Source organism: Halichoeres trimaculatus, unplaced genomic scaffold (genome assembly GCF_033239565.1).
Source record: "Halichoeres trimaculatus isolate MK-OKI-2021-1 unplaced genomic scaffold, fHalTri1.1 fHalTri1_scaffold_15, whole genome shotgun sequence".
In the NCBI taxonomy this organism is placed as follows: Eukaryota; Metazoa; Chordata; class Actinopteri; order Labriformes; family Labridae; genus Halichoeres; species Halichoeres trimaculatus.
Window position 1 is genome coordinate 18,629,940 of NW_027437193.1, and position 15,502 is coordinate 18,645,441.

The 15,502-nt window shown below is 41.1% G+C and overlaps 1 protein-coding gene across 1 annotated transcript; it reads right to left on the reverse strand.

The window, feature by feature from the left end:
• Positions 1-3,026: 3,026 nt before the first annotated feature.
• LOC141804258 (putative neuropeptide Y receptor type 6) lies at positions 3,027-6,974 on the reverse strand. The gene is made up of 2 exons (XM_074688601.1): positions 6,568-6,974; positions 3,027-3,723 (listed from the first exon to the last, which is right to left on the reverse strand). Exons 1-2 carry the CDS (start codon positions 6,972-6,974, stop codon positions 3,027-3,029), a joined length of 1,104 nt encoding a protein of 367 aa, XP_074544702.1.
• Positions 6,975-15,502: the final 8,528 nt, after the last annotated feature.

The window sequence follows — 15,502 nt, forward strand, 5'->3', positions numbered from 1 at the left end:
CTCTTTTCATTGGGGTTGTTAAAATGACAGAGAGGACTTAGACTGGGAGCTTTCCTGGGAGCTTAACAGAGAAATGGGCTGAGTCTCCCAGTGTCAAACGGCTTGCTAATAAGGTTACAAGGTTGTTTGGCTCACTGTAATCTACTACATTTGTGTTGGTCCTATGTGGAAGCTCTCGACACATTTTTGAAGTCAAGTATGCTGGAATGACAGACAGTGATGTGAATTTTGATGAAAATGTAACAGACAGGAGAAACTTCTCAGTCTTCACATTTTTCTGATAAATAATTTAAAATTCAAGCTGCTCCTTCTCTGCTGAAGCTGTGAGTCTCCTGGTGACTCTGGCATCCTCCTGCTTTTATGGCGCACAATGCTCCATGTTTATGATACACTGCCATAAATCAGAGTGGTCCTATGCTGTTGCCTGGAGCCTTTTAAACATTTATGGTATTGTTAAAAGAAAGATTAGGCCCTGGAAGGAATCTAAAAAAATATGACAGCATTTTGTTTGTACACAGGAACCATTCACAGTCTCACCAGGAAGAAAAAAGTTACACCTTTAGGAAGAGAAAAGTTAGTTACAACAATTTAACTTATACATTAGCATGTCCATCAACATATATCTAAATATATTCTCCTGCCTGACAAGATATTGTTTGTAATAATAAGATATGTCATGTGAAAACAAGATTATCTTGTGTAAGAACAAGATACACCAGACAGAAGACATTCTCATACTACAATTGGGTATCTTTAATCAAGATATTTTCACGTTAACAAGTTATTTTTACAAACCACAAGACAACTTTATGTTAAACAAGATACCGAAGGTGCCCTGTGATTGGCTGGCGACCAGTCCAGGGTGTACCCCGCCTCTCGCCCATTGACAGCTGGGATAGTCTCCAGCCACCCGCGACTCTGTACAGGATAAGCAGTTTAGAAAATGAATTAATAAATGAAGACACTGAAGGTCATGACAATACTTAAAGTATTGTAAAATAATTAATGTTATAACAGCAGACTCAGTTTTAATACCGGACATCCTGGACATATCTATATCAGAACATCAATTTTTTTTTTCTTATTTAGAAGATATTGTTTTGCAAAAAAAAAAAAAAAGAAAAATAAAAGATTGACTTTTATACTTATTTAAATTCAATATAAAAGCAACTATTTTGGAAGATATTTTCAGTTTACAATACGATTCTTAAATGTTTAAATTAGAATTTTTCTGATTTAATTACAGAGTATCTTGAGTTTTATCTATATCAAAACAAGATAGTTTCTAAATAATACATTGTTTTCCATACAACATAATACATTTCAACACAGGATATTTTCATCTAAGAACAAGATACTTTGTTAAAGGGACTGTGAGGACTCTAAGTCATTGCCACAGGCCCCTGTTTATGTGAATGGAACAGCTCAGGACAGGTTGCAAAGGTTTATATGGAGCTTCGGCCGCTGTCCATGGTGCTGAAAGGCTGGTTTGCAGGATAAGTGTGTGGCCAGTCACCTGTATTGTTAGCTTACACGGTGACAACCGCTGTTCTTTCGAGGGGCTGTGTGGATTTGTGTCCAAGCATGTATATGTTTGTGTGTGTGTGTGTGTGTGTGTGTGTGTGTGTGTGTGTGTGTGTGTGTGTGTGTGTGTGTGTGTGTGTGTGTGTGTGTGTGTGTGTGTGCATGCACTCATGTAGAAGGGGGTGGGACCTATCATTATGAAGTTAGACCACTGGGAGGTGTTCTCTCTCATCCTCAGGCTTTGGCCTTCAGCAGGAGCACACAAAAGTGCAGGGAACTCCTGGAACAGAGCCATACCTCTAAATGTAACTGAAGGCGTACATATTTCTGATATTAGATAAAAACTATTTTACACACAGGTTCGAGGTTGATGTAAATAAGTTCTACCTTACTCAAGGACACGTTGAAAGCCCTGGGTTGGTTTTCTGCAGATTCACCAGGTGATCCTGATGTACCTTTACCCTGCAACATAACCCAGCTCTTTCATAGAACTCTGTTCCATGTTATTTAGGATGTACAATCCCCACAGCATATTCTGGGTCTATCCAGGGGTCTCTTCTAAATTAGATGTGTATAAAATCTCTCCAATTGGAGACAGATCAGACACTAGAACCCCCTTAATAATTTTGTCCTGACATGTTTCATCATGCTCAAGCCACTTCTGAGTCGCTTCAATACATAGAGCCTTGCTGCTTGTTCTGCACCTAGCTGTTGCTAACCCATCTCATTTTAACAAGTGTCAATTCACAAACTACTTAATTATGATGATCTTGCTTTCCCACAGCCCCGCCCCCACACTAACACACTCACACCTCTGTACTTCAACAGCTTCTTCCCACATACACTCCTTCTCTCAAAGTCAGCAAAATGTTTTCTGAAGTTGCAAAAGTTGGATTTTGCTTTTGCTATCCAGTTTTCACAGCACATAACTCAGGAGTGGAGGAGGACGGTTATTAATGATTTATTAAAATCAATGTGAATCTGAATAACATCAGCAGTTTAAACGCAGAGGGAGCGAGGGCGGACTGCCCGCTTATTAATCAGGCTCTGGTTACGCTGTCTGGGATAGATAGGGTTGTAAATATTAAATGAAACTTTATTCTGTTATATATTATACGATGTTTACAAAGCTGCTGTGGACAGTTGTATAATCTGTGATGACGTCTGAGTGCGATTACTCTGCAAAATGTTATGATGAAAAAAAATTGGTAAAAGGTAATATATCATTCTGAAATCTCCTCATGAAATGATTTGTGTGCTTGTCCTGAACACAAAACCATCATTTCCTAAAAATAAACTCTGCACAATGCAAAGTACAGCTCATTGTTCCCCCTTTTTCCGGCCTGGCAGTGACACTCTGTGCAAATATCATGTTCTGACTCATGCATTTGGATGAGCTGTGTTTTGATGATGGGGACTCTGACTTGTTTGGAGGTGATGTGTGAATAAGCAAATTTATATGTGTGCAATCTTCATGGCATCAGCCCATCATGTGTCAGAGTTTAATGATAAAATGATGGAGCAGATGGCTGAGGGTGTGGCAGGCGAGGGGGAGGTGCTGGGGCAATACGCCACCTCTGCACAGATCTTTTTCCCAGGTGCTTCTGAAAGAAAGATGGCAGCAGAGCTCGGAGCTGACGCACAGCTGGACGTGACAAGAGGAAGTAGAGTGGTGGGTTCCAGCATGGAGCCAGGCACACTAACAAAATTGCAGCTAGGGACGCCACCTCCCACAGCAAGGAGACCTTTACCTCAGCTCTCTCATCTGGCTCAGGAGAGGTGACTGATGGATATGTTGGAGACAAAGTTGAGGATAGTTTAAGCCCAACTCTGTTGATGGGTGAAGCCACTGAGCTCACATAAGGAGACATTACATTAACAAACTCCAGAGCGTAATAAGGCAGCCAGCTGACTGCAAACACCAGCGTGGAGGCGATAAGCAGGGCGGTGGCTTTCTTGTTGCGCCTGTCAGCAGCCAGAGTTCTCCTGCAGCCGTGCAGGTGCGAGATGATGAGGCCACAGTTGACAGCAATACAGATCAGAGGGGCCACGTAGTACACCAGGAACGCAGGAACCAGGAAGAACAGCCACTCATCACGGCTCACCGCCCAGGTGCAACCACCTTCAAAGTCAATGTAGGTGACCTTTGGTAATGCCATGGTGATTGAGACCAGCCATATGATGAGCACAGAGCAAAACCTGAGTACGACAGAGAGGGTCATTTATAGTTCAGGGGTATCATGGGAAACAGAGGTCAACATATACTGCAAGGAAACAGAGCTATAGGTTTGATGAGATCACGGTGATGTGGTTAAACTGAATTATTCCCTAACCTCAGCATTGACCTGTGATATATAAGGCTGCCTCTGCTTCTCTGGAATTCCTGTTGTGTCCGCTCAGATTGAGTTTGTCGTTGTTGACATGCATACCAAACTCTGATTAGATGAGAGAATCACTGAAGCGACTGTCTGACAGAGATGTCTTGTTGATTGTGTCACAGTCGCACATCTTTCTGCAGAATTGTATAAGGCAACATGGTTTGAATTTGTAAAAGCTCTCCTTCAGGAGCAGCATGTGGTGACTGTGGAGGTGCATATCCCTGTCAAATTTCTCATAAACTTCACTGAACAAGCAGAAAAATCACAAACACCAGGTGGAATGAATACAAATTGGTATATTACTTTATAAAATCAAAGTGTGTCAGTGTTGATGCACAACTGCTATTTGACAAGTGTATCACCTATACTTTACGATAAATAGGTAATAACAACATAAGACCCATCATCCAGCATGGCTGTGCAAGTTTTACTTAAGTCAGCACAGGAGCATCCTGGAAGGAACATCATGCACACATCAGCTGACAATCATTTTGGCATGTGCTTCCTGTCTGGGGAATACCAGCATTACTTTCTCCCAATGAGGTAAAAGATAAGAGCAAAGTGATTAGGTATGGGAAAATGTACTTGGTTGGCAGGTTGTTGTGGAATAAATCATTTTATCATATTTTCACACTTTTCAAATTTGTGTATTTTGTAGTTGATATGCCTTTTACCCCTTTTTTCATTCTCTAAAAACACTTGAGAAAAAAAAAATGCTGATACAGGTCAAAATGCAGTTCCACCATAGGGACCACGGCATAGGAGGGAATGACTCTTAAAGAGCAGAGATCACTATGCATCAGAGGGTTAAGGTACAAAAAAGCTGGCCAAAAACTATAATTAAAAGATTTATTTATTGGTTCAGAATTATTTGTATGAACGGTTTATTTTCTTTTCTTTCTTTTTCTTTCTTTCTTTTTTTAATAGTCCTAGTTAATAGTTGCATGGGAGATTAATCTCTGAACTCTGCAGTTGAAGCACTTTTGTTAATAGGATTGCTAAACAGGATCCAGTCTGAAAATGTTTATGTTGATCAGTCTGCAGAGTTAGCAATCTTACTGAAACAAACATTTTGGCCAAATTGTTAACCGACGAATGGTTTTACCACACCTTACGGTCTAAGGTGTCAGAATCTACATGTTCAGGAACAGTTATCTGCTATTTGATTTTACACGAGGTGTGATCAGTCTACCTCTGGTGTTGTTCATGTTAGTGAAAGTTAATCACCATCGTCAAGAGGCTGTCAAGGGGTTTGATCAGGACCAAGCATCTTAAAGACCTGAAAGATCGGTAAGAAGGCTAAGTAATAAAGTAAGTTAATGTGCAGGAAGGAAAACATAACATAATCTTACTTAACTAGTTGCAAGAGAGCCCCTCACTACAAACACCTGTGACTGTTGTGCAGCTCAAACAGCTCAGGCTTTTTAAATCTCACCAGCTCCACAGTCTGCTCTGAGGCAGGGCAGGGGACAGGCAGGCATCCGGTGCTCCCTGAGCCTGGAGTAATTCTGTTTTTCAGCTGCAATTTGAAGCAGGTTTTTCTTTTACATTTGGTGTATGATTTCATGTGTTTTTTTATTTGAATAATTTGTGTACTTGGAGTCATTTGTGTATCTCCTTATGAAGATGACTCAGGTCCTTGCATAACGTTTGCCCTTGTCAGCTGCTGTGCTTATTGGACAAAACTATCAATACTCCTAACTTCTTGTACACCACTGATCATTAGCAAGTTCCACACGGGTTCAATGTATCTGTGTATCCAGGTTTAGACTCATTCAGTCATTCATTTTCACTTTCTAAATTAGCATTCCTATTCATAGCCTCTGTGTGTGCCTCTGTGTGTACCTCTGGGCGGCCCATGTTGGCAGCAACCCATTTAAAAAGCCCACACTGGGCCCACTAAGACCTACCTTGTGTGTTTGTTTTTATTTATTAGCCCATTAAGCTCTCTGGCTAGGTGTTGTGGATTTATTAGAGTCAACAGAAATAAAAATAGAGCTGTCTGGTGTAGTTATGGGTGGTACTTGGGAGGCTGTGGCTCGGTGGTAGATTCGGTCATCTTTCAATTGGATGGTCAGGGATTCAATCCCAGGTCCCCCTCTGTTCACATGCTGACGTGTCCCTGAGCAAAACACTTAACCCCTGGCTGCCCCTGGTGCTGTACTATCCGTGTGCGTATGGGATGAGATTATGATAATGGGCTTTTCACACAGCAGCCTCTGCCATCAGTGCATGACTGTGGTGTTACAGAGTGAAGATGACATCATGCAAACTAAAGGAGGGACTGCACTATCATCTCCCTTATGTGACAATATTGAGGATGAGATTTTGCTAACTAACAAAATAAAAAAGGGCTTGAATCCAAGAAGAAACTATGGAGACTAGCGGATGCAATGTTTAGACTGTGTTGACAGAAGGGCATAAAACACACCTGAATTCATGCACTAGTGTTGACAGATGGCTTGAGTTGTGAGAAGCTGTTTGTTTTGAGAAAGGAGGAATGGACCAAAAACAATTCAGCTTGAAATGTTAACTTTACCAGGGGACTCAGATGTCTCTCATTGTGGCACAATGATGGTCAGTGTGATAAAATATTGTCAGTTTTAAGGTTTCTCCGAGATGTGCTGACAAAAGAAGGAAACATTTTGTCTCCACTGATACATACACTCTTGTAAGATTTGCAGGAGGTCTGGTCCGTGGTGCAACAATGCGATATCTCAGCACCGACAACGCTGCCAAACTGAAGATCTCCACCCCCACCGTCACTGAGGTCATGAACCCAAGCAGCACACAGGTCCCTCCACCCAGCTGCCAGTTCTGGACACTGGCGCCCAGGAGGACACAGGGCAGGGTGAGCAGAGCACCCAGGTCAGCCAGGCTGAGGTTCAGCAGCAGCACGGAGCTCGGCTTGGAGCGACTGCGAGGGTTTTTCACCAGAACCAGCCACAACAGGAGGTGACCTCCCACCCCCACCACAAGAGAGACCAGGCTGAACATGGGCAGCACCACTTTAAAGGAGATGGTGGTGTTGGTGGAGACGACATTGAAGAGGAGGTTGACTATAGCAGGCATGATGAAGACAAGGCTGTGATGGAGGATGAGAGGAGAGAATGCATTCACAAAGAGCCCAAACAACAGGAAAGTGATGTTTCAGCTTGGCTGAGGTGTTTTTTTTTTTTTTTTTTTTTTTTTTTTTTTTTTGGGGGGGGGGGGGGGGGGGGGGGGGGGTACCTTGTTTATTTTGCTTCCAATGCATTATCTGGGGTTTTGTTTAAAAAACTTTGTGCCTGTTTTTACTCTCATAAATAAAGATTGTTTTGTTAGAGTTATGCATGCGGGTACTCTCTGCTGGTCCAGGATTGTCTAGATGGTAAAAAATACAATAAACATATTTTAAGAATGTATGATCAAGAACTCATTGACAGCAACAGCAGTTTGGTTCACCAGTCAAACAGACAGTAAAAGGGTTTTTGTTGTAGTTTTACTCCTTTAAAGTAAAACCTGATTGATTAATTGATCAGTGATATCCCGGGCATACAGACAGATGTAAAAATGTAAGAGAGTTGACCACGTGAAAAGGAAGGATGGTGTATAGAAGCAAACCAATGTAGTGCTATGATTCAGACTTTGGATGAAGAGGAAAAGGTGGAGGGGATGAAAGAGCTGAAGGTGGTATAGGGGTAAAGGAGAGGAGATGCCTGAAACAATCAGAGACATTATAAATGAGATGAGACAGGAGCAGCAGAGATGATGAGAAAGTATAAAAAGAGCAAAGGATATTTGGAGGTGAAGAGAATTTCATCCCACATTTGAGGAAAGCAAAGTAGACAGAATCAGGTCTTTAGAGAGAGACTCAGAATGATTGTGATTTCCAATACTCATTCATAATCAATCACTACCCATGGTTTCATCATGTTGAGAATAGTTGTCGCTGCATGAGTTTTAAATTACCTGTAATTCTGAGCTCGGCAGGATCTCTGCGTGCCTGACAAACACGATGATTTAGATGAGACAGTTTAGTCCCCCCCTCTTCTCTCTCAGGAGACCTAACTAACCGTGACATCAGCAAGTCGACTGCATCACGACACAAACTAGACAACTCACCTCAGCGGGCTCAGGCAGACGAGTCACACAGACAGAGCAGCCTGTTTGTTCCCAGGGGCATCAACAACACAGAGAAGAGCTGTGCAGGAGAGAAGGAGCAGTTTTTAGAAACAGCAGACGACAGACTAGAGTGAAGGCCGACCACTCAACAAACTATGTATGAAACCTATAAGTCAGCAAGACATTTTCTGACTGCTGCTTCCTACAAGCACAAAAACACGACCAAACAGAACAACACTGTTTCCTCACTGTCTTCACTTTTTAATTTAGCAGCTCTGTACTTCTCCCACCAGAACGCTTTGAAGATGGATTATGCTTTCAAACAACCCCAGAGTTTCCCGCTAAGACATGAGGGCATTAAAAATGTCTAGACTCACTTACATAATCCATGTTTTCAAACATTACTTCATGAGCTCTCCTTGTGTATGATATAAAGTTAGAGCAAGTGGGAAAAATGTGAAAAGAAAAGTTTAGTTCAAGCAAAATATGCCCATAAGGTGTTTTTCCAGTAATGAGATGAGAAAATTGGTCAACCCCATTCAGCAGGAGTTAGCCTTGCTTAACAAAAAGACAGCAGGCAGTAAAAGCAAGTCAAACCTAGTCCACTTATTTCACTTGCTATGTGTGGAAAGTGGAAAGAAAGACCTGCCAACACCTGCAAACCTCAGAGAGTCTGTTCAACCAAATCAGAAACACAAAGTAAACACAGTGCAGATTTAGATGTGAAATGATGGCAATCCTTTTCCAGTAAGTTTATTTACTAAAAATCGAAAAAGGGGGTATATTGTGCATTTTAAGCCTTTATACTAACCTTCTGGTACTTCTATACTAGCTTTGCATGATTTACTGCTAAATCCGTATTTCTTTCCACATTGGTGTTTTAGAAAAATCGTATTTTAGCCTCTGTTTGAATCATTTAATTTGGCTTTAGATTGAACAGCTCTCTGTCAGGTGAAGAGCTATGGGACCTTGGTGTTTGAGGCCCATCCCTCCAATGTATCTTGGTCCAGCTAGAAGATTATCATAAGATGATGTCATAGTTTAAGCAAATCTCATTAAGATCCTGTGCTATTTTAAGAACAGATTAGTTTGATCAGTTTACAGACAGATTCAGGAATTTCACTTTCATGTTTAAAATGGGAAAAACAGAATACTCCTTTAAATTATTATTTTTTTGATTCTCTAAGAAAATACATTTCTTTTGCTACCAAGTTAAAGATGCTATGAGGAGGATCTGTTTGGCTTGCACTCCCTCGCCACCTTCTGGCATTGAGTCTCCGCACACTGTTGTAAATTACTTTTAGCAAGGTGTGTTTTTGTCTTAGAATTAAATAGAGATAGGATCAAAACAAATTTTCTTTGTTCAAGACAACTTTTTACTGGATAAAACACGCTGAGGTAAGGTATTTATCAAGACAGTTACGGAGCGCTATGATTTGAAACGTGACATCGAGCAGACGTTGTTGCAGCCAGCTATATTTCAGCGACATCGGCAGCCTGGTGCTCAGACGTAACTGTGGGCTAATGTGACAACAAGTAAACACTGTCCGTTTGCAAGTAGCTTAGTAGCTGTTTATATTTAGCACAGCTAGCAGTTAGATGCTCTAAGACATATCTGTAATGTGTAGCCTACTGTTAGTAAATCCTTGTCAGCCATGTCCTGCCAGTCATCTACCAAGCAGAGCTAACGTAACCTCACTCTTCATTTTATTGAAAGACTCTCAAGTTCTAACAGACCACTGCAGAATACCTGCTGAATGTGGGTTGGAATGAACATTTTCACAAACAGCTTCGCCCTTGTGTTATAGAGTGATACAGCCCGAGCTAAAGGCTAATTGGTCATTACTGCATACTAGCTTTGAGAGGCAAACTAGCCTTTAGCTCAGGCTATATCATGCTCCCCTTTAGCTTTCTTCTCCTCTTCTGTCCTCTTTCTGTCTGACAGTTTGGCTCCTGTGTCCACAATCACTACAACAAAAGTCAAACATAGAAATCGTTTTTAGCAATGAAAAACACAGATCTCCGTGTTTTATCTCTTCTCACTACTGAACTTTGTCAGCCGGCGTGGTGTTGTCAGAGAGACCTTGATGTGCCATTAATCAATCCGGTCCTGGACCCGAACCTGGAAGCCAAGAAGTAGCAATTTAATATAACCTGTAACCAACAATATTGGCGCTGATAATATCATTTAAAAGTGTGGATTACAATCAGGCACATATCTAAAAGGGCGTCTTTTTCTAGATCACTTTCAAACTACTCACAGCCCCTTTAAGAATATATAGCAGAACAATATGCTAACATTACAAATCAGAAAGTTATAATAGTCATGATGAGTTGTTGTTTTTAGAGGAAATTCCTTAAAGGTCTGATTATGTATAACCTTCATTGTTGTGGTAATTTCTTGATTTTGAGTGGTTGAACCTCCAGAAGGTTGCCCATCTGGGTTATTTTGGCTACGGGTTTGAATATAGAGCCTTATAGATTTGCAAGGTGTTCCAAATCTCAATGCTATTCTATTTTCAACTGACAGTATGTTTTTTTAATCAAATTATCTCTTATTTTTTCTCCACTCCATTGATGCCCTTAATCATATCCTGAGAAATTATCAATGTAACATGAAAATGCCAGTGTGTGGTGGTGGGTTGCATTATTACTCCCACGGCTGTCACACCATGATGGACTGTGTCCGTGATCAGTGCGCGAGGGACAGATGGACAACAAATGAACAAACGTTTGTTCATTCCTTCATCCATCTGTCCCTTTCATGCAGCATCTCAATCCAGCTTTGCATGCCTGCCCAGATTTCTGCTTTGGAGGAGGGTGATAATATCCTGATATGCACTTTGAGCACAGAAAGGTCAGTGAGGCAGCTCAGTTTGTCATCTCTGATTTTTAACTGTGTGTAGCAGCCCCTGAACGAAAAGGGAATAAAGACAAACACACAATGAGCATCCTGCCACAAGCTAGATGTAATTTACTTCTCCAGCTGTTGTCAAACAAAAGCTGGCAGCAGAATTTTGGGGTAGAATCATTTTTCTTGTCACTGTTTTATTAGTACTGCAATAACTAATAAATGAAAAGCCTCTGTGGTGGGAAAAGTCTGACAGATATAGCCTGACAGCTGAGCGCAGGCAGACACCAGCTCAGAGCTGCAGAGACACAAAATGAGCAACACAATGCTGAACCAGTCGTTTAATCCTAGACGCACTGACCTCAGGCTGAACTGATTCACTGATTCAGAAGTTGTGACTGGCTCTGAGCTATTTTCAGGCCCAGCACTTTCACCCCACCTATCGGTTGGATTTATGTGTAACCTGAAAATCAATCAATCCAGGTGAAGGTTTGAGAATAAGAGCTGGAGAGAAAAGAGACAAGTAAATTACACCAAATGATACAGAGATTAAGATGTGTTACAAAAAGAGACACATGAATAACTGTGAGTGAGTCTTACACCCAGGATCAGTGTTAATGTGAAGGATTAACAGGCATATGAATATTTAAACTCATCAAAGACGACATTTAAAGAGTAGAAGTAACACCTTGGGTATTAATAAAAGTTTCTGGTGTTTAAATCTGTGTTTATTTTAATAGCCAGCAGTGGGTAGCCTCACAGGATGCAGAAAGGAAGACTTATTACATCTCACTTAGAGGAGCTGTGAGGAGTTTGAAAGTGATTTAGAAAAAGTCCCCCTTCTAGATATATGCCTGATTGTAATCCACACTTTAGAATGAGATTATTACCATCAATATTGTTGGTTACAGGTTATTTTGAATTGCTATTTCTTAGCTTCCAGTTCGGGTCGACCAGGACCGGATTGATATACGATTGATCTAGGTCTCTGTGACAACACCACGCCGGCTGATGAAGTTTAGTGATGAGAAGAGATAAAACACAGAGATCTGTGTTTTTCTCTGCTAAAAACTATTTCTATGACTAATTTTACAGTGATGGTGGACCCAGGAGCCTAAGTGTCAGACAGGACAGAAGAGCAGCAGAAAGCGAAACGGTAGAGTGATACAGCCTGAGCTGAAGGCTAATTGGTAAGCTGTGTGAGAGTCTATCAATAAACTGATGAGTGGGGTTATGTTAGCTCTGCTTGGTATATGACTGACAGCACATAGGTGGGATTTACTAACATGCACCAAAATGAATGGCTACCAAACTACTTACTAACTGACAGTGTTTACTTGTTGTCACGTTAGCCAACAGATACGTTGGAGCACCAGGCTGCAGATGTCACTAACATATAGCCAGCTCCTACAACGTTTGCTTGATGTCACTTTTCAAACCATAGCGCTTTGTAACTGGAATGATAAATACCTTACCTTGGGGCATTGTACCCAGTAAAAAGTTGACCTAAACAAAGAATTTGTTTCAACTCGATTTCCATTTAATTCCAAAACAAACTCACACTTCACTAAAAGTAATTTACAGCAGTGTGCGGGGACTCCCGGCCACAAGGTGGCGAGGGAGTGCATTTGAAACGAATCTTCCTCATAGCATCCTTAACTTGGTAGCAAAAGAAATGTATTTTCTTAGAGAATCAAAAAATCATAATTAAAAGGAATATTCTGTTTTCCTATTTGTAAACATAAAAGTGAAATTCCTGAATCTGTCCGTAAACTGTTAAAACCAATCTGTTCTTAAAATAGCACAAAATCTTTATGACATTTGATGAAACTGAGATCATTCTATAAAAATCTTCTAGCTGGACCAAGATACATTGGAGGGATGGGCCTCAAACACCAAGCTCCCATAGCCCTTCCCCTGACAGAGAGCTGGTCAATCTAAAGCTAAATTAAATGATTCAAACATAGCTACCTACACACCTCACTAAAAGTAATTTACAACAGTGTGTAGAGACTCCGAGCCACAAGTTGGCAAGGGAGTGCGATTTTGACACAGATCCTCTTAATAGCATGTTCAAAGTGAAAATGGCAGTATACATATTGAGAGTCTCAGACACATGCCTTGGGGGTTTCTGGTGAGGTCTTATGGAGCCAAACCCTGGGCTTTGCCAAATTAGAAATACTGACCCAACCAAACTTTGATCAAGGAAGCAACCAGCCAATAAATAAAGCTGAGGTGAATGTAAAGCCATAACACAACCTCTTTTTGTAAACTCAGACCCTTAATGGTGTTTATTTTCCATGGTTCTTACACTGAACTTTCACCAGTTACATGTCCAGCCGGTCACCGCTTTGTAGTTTGGCTCTGTCCCTCAGACATCGGCGCCCACTGGGTGTTTTATCAGGCAAAGCCCAGAGCCAGACCACAGTTGCTGACTCCAGACGAGTAAGGTGAAAAACATTGAGTTTTGCTGTGAAAAATGGACTTCATGACATGGTGTCTGGCAGAGAGTCTTTGGTTTTTGGAGCTTGCTTCAAGCTGACACTTCAAGAACTTTTTTTCTGCTCTTCTGCATTCACTTCCCATTTTAACAATGGAGGTTGCTGCTTCATTTTGACTAAGCCTTGAAAAATCTGGAAAATATTTAGATGTTGATGTTTTGTCCTTCACCCCCATTTTTCCATCACAGGTTTACTGGTTTGTAAAGGGAAAAAAAATCAGGGGCTTGTCAGGAAGTCTATCTTAACAAACTTAACAAAGTGATAAATCAACTCCATTTCAACAGAGAGTAAAAACTGTCAGTGGTAAATCATTTTGAGCATGCTTGTTGGCTAATGTGAGCATCCAGTTTACAACACTGCCATGTGAAAAATCCATCACAATATCACTGTGAACACCTCTGTCAACATTACAGATAAATTTGTCTTTGTCTTGTCTCAACAATCAGCTGCTGCTTCAAAGGGAACAAGACCTGACCCATCAGAATTCATCCCCCAACATCTGAGTTCATCAGAGCAAAATTCACCAGCAGCATGATTTCATATCCAGAAAAGTGTCCAAACAGCAGTGTCAGTTTTTTTTTTCTTTCAATAAATAGAAATGTTGAATTGAAACTAGACAGGATGATGTTATCTGTGGCAATGGTAGTCACACATCAAAGAAATACCTTTGAGGAAACTTTCTTCAGGCTTCGTTGGTAAAATTTGACCAGCAACATCAGAATCATTGCATCACATTCACCTGAGTCAGGACATCTTTCTTAAAGGACGCCTGACAGACATTTAATAAGTGTAAAAGTGTAACTTTGAGTTATCTGGCTCAATATTCAATCCACTGGCTGGTCAAGAGAATTTCCTGTTAAAACTTTAAAGACTGCTTTTTCCTAAGATATAACTCTTGAAATCAAACCTCAGGTGAGAAGCCAAGAAGTTTATGTACCTACCCAGGTGGGGATCTGCGGTATAGTTTAGAGATGATTTCAGAGCGAATTGTTCAAACAGACTCGTAAAGAGGTTAAACATATGTGTCCCACTTACTGTGAAAAGTGACCAGTGGCTCAGGGGAAAAGTCCTACGCTCACCATCAGCTGATGTGCTGCATAGAGAGGAGACAGAGATGGCACACCTGCGCTCCTGCCTGCATCCCCTCCTCCTCTTCACATCCTTTAAAGTGCTGAACACACACACACACACACACACACACACACACACACACACACACACACACACACACACACACACACACACACACACACGACGCCTGAAAAATGTCAGAATAATGAGCATACTTTCTGCCATCCAGTGAGTTCCTGATTATATCTGAGTAAAGGATGAAAAATTCAGTATCAGCACTTTATACAAGGAAGACAAAGTCTGTGGAGATACATTTTTGGACTGTTTGGGCCACGTCCCTCAGGTCCCATTAAAATTGAGTTTGGGAGATATATTTCAGAGATGTTTCATGTGGTATTTGTTCAAATTTCCCCAAGTTTCCAAAGTTTCAGTATGTAATAAATGTAATGCTGCAAAAATCTGGTGCCCATGGCTTTTGCTGAAGTGCTGAATCTTGAGGGTTTTTTTCCATAGCTATCTTGATCACAGGTCATGTTCATTTATTGTGTCTAAATGTGACAGAAAGTTTCTATGATTTGGTGTTGGAATACACTAGCCTAGCCTGCAGCAACATATGGATGGAGCACATGTGTGAGGAGGTGGGGTGTCTTTTGACAACCAATAAAACAACATCTGTTAAACAACATAGCCAGGCTGCACCATTGGTCATTACGGCATCCTAGCTCTAAGAGGCTGTGGTAGTGGTTCATTAAGCTAACATCGGCATGCTAACTTGTAAACATTTCAATCATGAAGCTTAGATTTGTTTAATCAGGTACAGAGCATGTAAGTGGAGTGAAATAGAGAGAATTTTCACTCTCTACTCAAAGTCCCACCTTGTTGCTCTGCTTATTACCACTCTGCTTTCAACCAAGATTGCTCCACACTCTTACTCACTGAGTTTGCCCCAAAAAATAGGCTCTGATTCTGAATCTGGGCCAGGTTTTGGCTTGCTTTAGACCTGTGATCTGAGTGGTAACAGAAATCTTGAGCGGGACAGTGCCCTGCTCCAGTTTCCCATCCTTTAAAACAAA

Coding starts and splice junctions, on each gene's coding strand:
- LOC141804258 (XM_074688601.1), bottom strand. CDS start 6,974: ATGCCTGCTATAGTCAACCTCCTCTTCAATGTCGTCTCCACCAACACC. Junction 3,724..6,567: donor CCTGCAAATCTTACAAGAGT/GTATGTATCAGT, acceptor TGTCGTACTCAG/GTTTTGCTCTGTGCTCATCA.